Genomic DNA, 7,200 nt, shown 5'->3' on the forward strand with positions numbered 1-7,200 from the left:
CGGCTGCGTAAATGGGGGACGTGGGTCGCCAAGATCTGTGATCGGGGCACCAAAGCCCACTGGTTGGGCAGTTTCCACTCGGCGGAGACGGTGTCCCATGCATACACATCAAGTCGGTGCACTTGTACGGCGCCGCCGGCCGCCAGACCTTCCAAAACAACTATTTGCTGCCCCCGGAGCCGTTGTACATGGCGGACCTCCGCCGACGCTCCCCCGAGCAAGTTGAGGCGAAGTGCCGCCTGTACACATAGTACGCCACCGGCAGGACCAAGGTCATCGACCTGTCGTCTGATGAAGAAGGCGACGGCAACGGAGACAGCGACAGGAATAGAGGTGGTAACATAGGCGGCCGGGGCAGGACTAACATCTTCGATGGCGGCAGCATCTTCGAGAACCCAGACGATGGCACTGGACCGGTACCCATGATCGGTGGTTTGTCCAGAGCCAAGTGGAGGAGATCGCCGAAGATCCGATACCGATTAAAACTAAGTTTTAGGCTTAGTTTTGGTTAAATTAGTATGTTTAAACTAAGTTTTGGGTAGTGGCATTGTAAAACATTATGAATTGGCGCCGAATTTAGGTTAGAATGTTTAACAAGTACTTGTTTGCATCAAAGTTGTGTTTGTTTGAATCCAATTTGTGTTCGTTTGCATTGATTTGATTTTTTACTCGAATAAATTTAGGAGATCGGCTAGATGCGGTCAAAACTTAGTGAAGTAAATTTACCCCAATAATGCTAGACCATGAACTAGCTACAAAAGGCTACAAAACTGCTCTATAGACGACAAAAGGTGAACGATGTGTGGACGACTACAAATCCAGTGGCCTTTGCTCCGTTGCGGGCATGCATGTGCAGCCCGATTTTCACTGTCGTTCGGGAGTAATCTAAACTTTTTTCGTCTGTATAGCATGATTCTTTTAAGGCTGGTCGTAATGGAAATATCATAAGCGGTATGATGCATGACAACTAGATTTTTTAGATGATGTGACATATAATTAAATGAGAAAAGAGATGATTTAGTATCATATTATGATATCGTATCATGTGTACTACTTTGTGTCATGCATGAAAATTAATAAGGTAACTTAATATACTAACCTATGATACTATGCATTACGGAAGTAGTATCATACACTAGTATCATATGCATGATATTAGTATATGATACTCCCCATTACAACCAGCCTAACTGATCTATCACCACTAAATTTAACCGGGTGGGCCCCCTGCCTTATTCTTCTCCAGTGAAATGTTTCCACGTTTGCAAACCCGTAAGGTACATAACAATTGTTACCTAGATGGAGCATTACTGGATTTACTTAACAGTTTACTCCTTGATTTTTTTAGGGATTGTCTAGAGATGCCCTAATCACGTAAGTTAATTTTCATACGTTCTTAAATAGGTGTAGGATTTTATTAGAAATATGGCAAAATAAAAGTGAGGGCCATGGCCCCTTTACGTGCGAGATTTCTTTCAAAAGGAAAGAATAATCCTCGACCGACTACCCATGCAACTTGCTAGCTCGCTTGGCTAGGTGCAGCTGTTTATACTCTTTCAGCATATAGACTGCAAGATCTCTACACGTATCTCGTGTTCTTTTGTCGTATTCACTGTACGTACGTAATGCCATGCCATGATCGTACAGTACGTACGGGTCAATCAACCAAGAATCTTTCGTCGGTCCTGCCGTCTATAGCTAGCTAAGTTAAAAAAAAAAAACTGTCTATAGCTAGCTAAGTTATCTGCCTGGCTCACATTCGCAGCCTCTCCAATTCTCCATAGAGATGCATCGCAGTCCTACGTTTGCTATGGTCACGGCGCCGGTTATTTATAGCCGACCCTCGGCACGAGAGGAGTCACAAAAACACAGAGATCCATAGATCGATCACTCAAGCTAATTAAGACGCGCATGGTCGTCATAAACAAAGCACAAGAGATGACCATGGCCGCTCTCTCCGTGCTCAACTGCCTCCTCAAGACCGTTCAAGCAGCACGGGCTAACGACGACGCGCACGTGTGGATGCCGGCCTCCTCCTTCCCCGACGAGCTCCGCGACCTTGGCGTCGCTGCGCTGATCCGCGACGACGCCGAGGCCACGGCGCTCGCGTCCGCCGACTTTGGCAACGTGTCGGTCGCGCCGCCGCCGGCGGCTGTGCTCTATCCCTCGTGCCCTGCTGATATCGCCGCGCTGCTGCGCGCCTCGTGCGCACGTCCGTCACCGTTCCCGGTGTCCGCCCGGGGATGCGGCCACTCCGTCCGTGGCCAGGCGGGCGCGCCCGGCGGCGTCGTCGTTGACATGCCGTCGCTCGGACAGCTCGGTGGAGGCTCCACTTCGGGCCGCCTCTCCGTGTCGGTCGAAGGCCAATACATAGACGCCGGAGGCGAGCAGCTGTGGGTGGACGTGCTGCACTCCGCGCTTGCGCACGGCCTAACGCCGCGTTCGTGGACCGACTACCTCCACCTCACCGTCGGTGGCACGCTCTCCAACGCCGGCATCAGCGGCCAGGCCTTTCGCCACGGACCCCAGATATCCAACGTCCAAGAACTCGACGTCATCACCGGTGCGTGACTGCGTACGTGCACACGCTTCGTATTTAATTAAGTAACCACAACTCGTTCACCTAAGTTCTTGTAAATATGTATAGGATCTGGGGAGATGGTGACGTGTTCGAAGGAAAAGGACGGCGACCTGTTCGACGCCGTGCTGGGCGGGCTGGGGCAGTTCGGCGTCATAACGCGGGCGCGCATACCGCTCGTGCCAGCGCCGACGAGGGCGCGCTGGGTGCGCCTCCTGTACACGGGAGCCGCCGCACTCACCGGCGACCAGGAGCGCCTCATAGACGTCGAGTGTGGCGGCACGGTGTCCGGGCTCATGGACTACGTCGAGGGCACGGTCCTTGCGGACAAGGGCCTAATCGGGAGCTGGCGCTCCCTGTCGCCTTCGTCATCGTCTTCGTCCTTCTTCTCGGAGCCCGACGTCGCGGCGCGCGTCGCCAAGCTCGCGGAAGAGGCAGGCGGCGTCCTCTACTGCCTTGAGGGAGCGCTGTACTACGGCGGCGCAGCCGGCGGCGAGTCCGACGTTGATAAGGTAATAAACCACGACCTATTTTGTCGGTGCGAGTGCGCGTCGTGTAGCGGCTGGTAAAGCTACATATGGGGTCGCGACTTTTGGCCGCCTCTGACGTGGATGCATGCATGCATGCATGGCTCCAACGGTGTAAATCTGTGGAGCATCAACGTCGTACGTAATTGGCCTAGCCTTTGTCTGCCATTCGAACGCACATCTCACTGTCGCACACCGAACCTATTTTTCCTTAACAAAAATGGACATATGATTTTCTTTTTCTTATTTCACACTTTTCTAAATTTCGTAAAACACGGGCAACGAAAATTTTAAATCACCTGTGGAGTTTATCAAACATACTTCTAGTCTTTAGCTTATAAAAATGATTCTTGGATGTCGGGCCCAAATATCTTGGAAGATAATTCGCCATTAAATAAAATTCAGAAAAAAATCTGACAACCTATTATGAGACAATATTTCTAGTTATGACTTTACGGGTCCGCTAAGTTGCACGTGATCAAGACTAAGGTGGTACAAATTATATGCACGAACCTTTTCTTTCCAAATCTTGATTTTCACAATTTTCATTTTATTATTGAATTAATTAATTAATTAATCCTAAGACTCACTATAATGACCAATTATGACTAGAGAGTAGATGGAACATATCCTGTCTCATCAGTTATCATGGAGATACATTATGTGATATATATGTATATAAGCCTCTCACAAAACTAGCAAGTATACGTCTGCCAAAACTAAGTGCAACCATGTCGACGTATGAGCATCGCTCAATAGCAATTCCATGGAGTATTATCCACTACACCTAGTTTTTTTTTGCTCACCTAGTTAATAGGTACCAACCTGGCTAGCGCACGAATACGATCCGATGCATGTGATAGCAGAGCCAACGGTGCAAATCTGTGCAGCATCAACGTCGTACGTACTTGGCCTAGCCTTTGACTGCCCTTCGAATGCACATCTCCCTGTTGCACACCAAACTTCTTTTTCAGTAGACAAAATAAATACATGGACATTTTTTTGCTACTTTGCAAATCACCTCCTCCCTCCAATCCATATAAATTGTCTCTGCTTTAGTACAACTTTTCGATCTATATTAATTGTCGCTGGTTTAGTACAATTTTATACAAATGGAACTATAAATTCCACTCACTCTGTTCCTAAATATAAGTATTTTTAGATATTTTCATATAGACTACACACGAAGCAAAATAAGTGAATCTACACTTCAAGATGTGTCTATATACAGCCGTATGTTGTCCGTATTGAAATCTCTAAAAATGCTTATATTTAGAAACGGAGGGAGTGTGTGTAAGCTAAACTGGATTGTGGTGGGATAATGATGGTTGGCTACGAGATCCAATTATGTAGGAAGATAACCGTGCGATTAAATAAAATTCTTATCCAGTAAATATTTTTTGAGAACCTATGATAAGAAATTATTATTTTAACAAGTACCTTCTCCCCAATTTCCATATATGGACACCAAAATGTTAATGAATACGGTGGTGCAAATTGTAAAAAAAGGATTACATGGTACAAATAATATGTGCAAAAGCTTCCCCTTTCTAAAACTATAGTTGCGCAATTTAAACTGCATATTTTGTTTCATGAATTGATGCTCCTGGGAGAATGTTTAATGAATACGGTTTTTGTTTGCTGCTTTGGGCACTTTTAGTTTCCTTTTGGAAAAATTAGAAAGCATATTCGTTTTTTCATTGAATTAACCCAAAGGGCTCACTATGATGACCAGTTGTAACTAGGGACTGAATGAATTATACTCGTCAGTGATCATGGATATATATTACCGTATGCCATATATAAGGTCCATACCTTTGCCAGAATTAAGTGCAACCATGTCGACACATATGCGAGCTTTTGAGCATCGATCGACAACAACTCAATGGAGTTTTAGGGCCTGTTCGGCATCACTCTGCTCCACGGCTCCGCTCCGGGAGCGGACGGAGCTGTAGTTCAAAGTTTTGGAGCGGGCAAACAGCCGCTCCGCAGATCTTAGGAGCCAGTGGATTGCCGAACGGGGCCTTAGTACTCCCTCCGTTTCAAAATACTTGACTTCCATTTGTCCAAAAATGAATGTATCTATATACCAAAACATGTCTAGATGTATCTATATTTTGATAAATGAAAGGCATGTATTATGAAACGGAGGGAGTATATGTTAGCCAGTACACCTAGGAAGTAAGCTGACTAGGGCACGAACAAGATCCGCTGCATGTGATGGGACGGCCATGCTTTGGCTCGAAAGCGATGTTACACAGTGGCTGCCACTAGGAGTACTTCCGTGCATACTACACGTCACACAGTGGCTGCCACCACTTGTCAAAAAAGTACCAACTCGCTCGATCACCTTTTGATGATTTGCACGGTCTGGTCCTACAATTCTTTGTCCTGATCTCTTGCAGAACAGATCATGGTTTGCGTTTCCGTACATATAGACTTTTCAGCCGGTTAAGGGAAATGTAAAAGGGACCAACACGTATGATTCCTGGATGTACACCCTACATGCAATTTTTTAGTAATTACCATAAAAGCCAAAAAATCTGAAATGTTTTTTGAAATAAACTTGAGTTGTATTCGTATAAAAAGTTTGGCCAAGAAAAAGAAAATCCATGGTATTGTTGGTGAAAAAAACAAAATCAACAATATATAGAAGATACTGTTCACACTTTTTATCCATGAGATTTTTTTCGTTGAAGTTGAGCAGAATGTTTCCTTTGTAAAAAAAAACTTTTATACGAATAAAATAGAAGGTCAAGTTTATTCCCAAAAAGTTTTAGAATTTCCTGAAATTACAAAAAAAAAACCATACCAGGTGTATATATACAACCAAAGAGCCAAGGGTATTTTCCAATGTAGAAAACTGCATATATCTGACAGCTTTGGCACGTCGTTCGTGTATTGCATGCATGCATGCGTACAAATTCTCAGCGTGAAGAATTATTTACTGGTCACTGGCGCATGCATGCAGAAGCTGGAGGTACTGCTGCGGGAGCTGCGGTACGCGCGGGGCTTCGCGTCCGTGCAGGACGTGTCGTACGTGGGGTTCCTGGACCGTGTGCGCGACGGCGAGCTCAAGCTCCGCGCCGTCGGCCTGTGGGACGTGCCGCACCCCTGGCTCAACCTCTTCCTTCCGCGCTCCCGCGTCCTCGACTTCGCCGCCGGTGTTTTCCACGACATCCTCCGCCGTGGCGCCACCGGTGCCATGGGCCCCGTCCTCCTCTACCCCATGAACCGGAACAGGTGGGACAGCGAGACGTCGGCGGTGTTCCCAGAGGAGGAGGAGGAGGTGTTTTACACAGTTGGGATCCTCCGGTCGGCCGTGTCCGATGGCGATCTTGGGCGCCTGGAGGAGCAGAACGAGGAGATCTTACGATTCTGCGAGGAGGCCGGGATATCGTGCGTGCAGTACCTACCGTACTACGCCGACCAGACCGGTTGGCAGAAGAAGCACTTTGGTCCAGCCAAGTGGGCCAGATTCATGGAGCGGAAGAGAAAGTATGATCCCAAGGCGATCCTCTCCCGTGGTCAGAGAATTTTCACGGCCCCGCTGGCTTGATCGCGAAGCACTCATGCATGCTTGCCCAGTTGCATGGCCCCGTATGCCCCGTCAAGAGATGCGCATTCTCGAGGAAATGGTTTGAGTTTACATCATGTTAGATGCTGGTCTATTACTAATTTTGCTGATGATATTTCATGGGAGGAGTTTGTGATCAAACATGAATGTAAGATAGTCTGCATAATGAAGCATATAAACATATGAACTACAAAGGGAGTTTCCTTTGCCACAGTATAAGGACATCTCAAACGGCGACCCGCAAATTTTCTCCCGCATCAGTCCGAGAACAGGAGGAACCAGTCCGCGGACACGAATGCGGGAGGCCGCCATCCAACCGTAGCCGCATACATCCGGCCTTCTTCATTCTTTTCAAGTCCGCACGATCAGTAGTCGTATACATAGGGTACAGACGTGCAAATAGCCACATGCAACAGTAGTTCAAATTTAAAAATGTTCAAATATTACATCCCAGAATTGTTTTCCCCTTTAACCGCCCACTGATGCTCAGTCAGATCTTCCTTCGGCTGCTCGTGAGT

At 47.0% G+C, this 7,200-nt stretch overlaps 1 protein-coding gene across 1 annotated transcript; it reads left to right on the forward strand.

Moving 5' to 3' along the window:
- The first annotated feature begins 1,900 nt into the window (after window positions 1-1,900).
- On the forward strand, window positions 1,901-6,861 carry LOC109755232 (cytokinin dehydrogenase 2-like). The gene is made up of 3 exons (XM_020314130.3): window positions 1,901-2,563; window positions 2,648-3,090; window positions 6,077-6,861. Exons 1-3 carry the CDS (start codon window positions 1,912-1,914, stop codon window positions 6,662-6,664), a joined length of 1,683 nt encoding a protein of 560 aa, XP_020169719.1. The 5' UTR covers window positions 1,901-1,911; the 3' UTR covers window positions 6,665-6,861.
- Window positions 6,862-7,200: the final 339 nt, after the last annotated feature.

This window comes from Aegilops tauschii, chromosome 3 (assembly GCF_002575655.3).
Source record: "Aegilops tauschii subsp. strangulata cultivar AL8/78 chromosome 3, Aet v6.0, whole genome shotgun sequence".
Classification (NCBI taxonomy): domain Eukaryota; kingdom Viridiplantae; phylum Streptophyta; class Magnoliopsida; order Poales; family Poaceae; genus Aegilops; species Aegilops tauschii.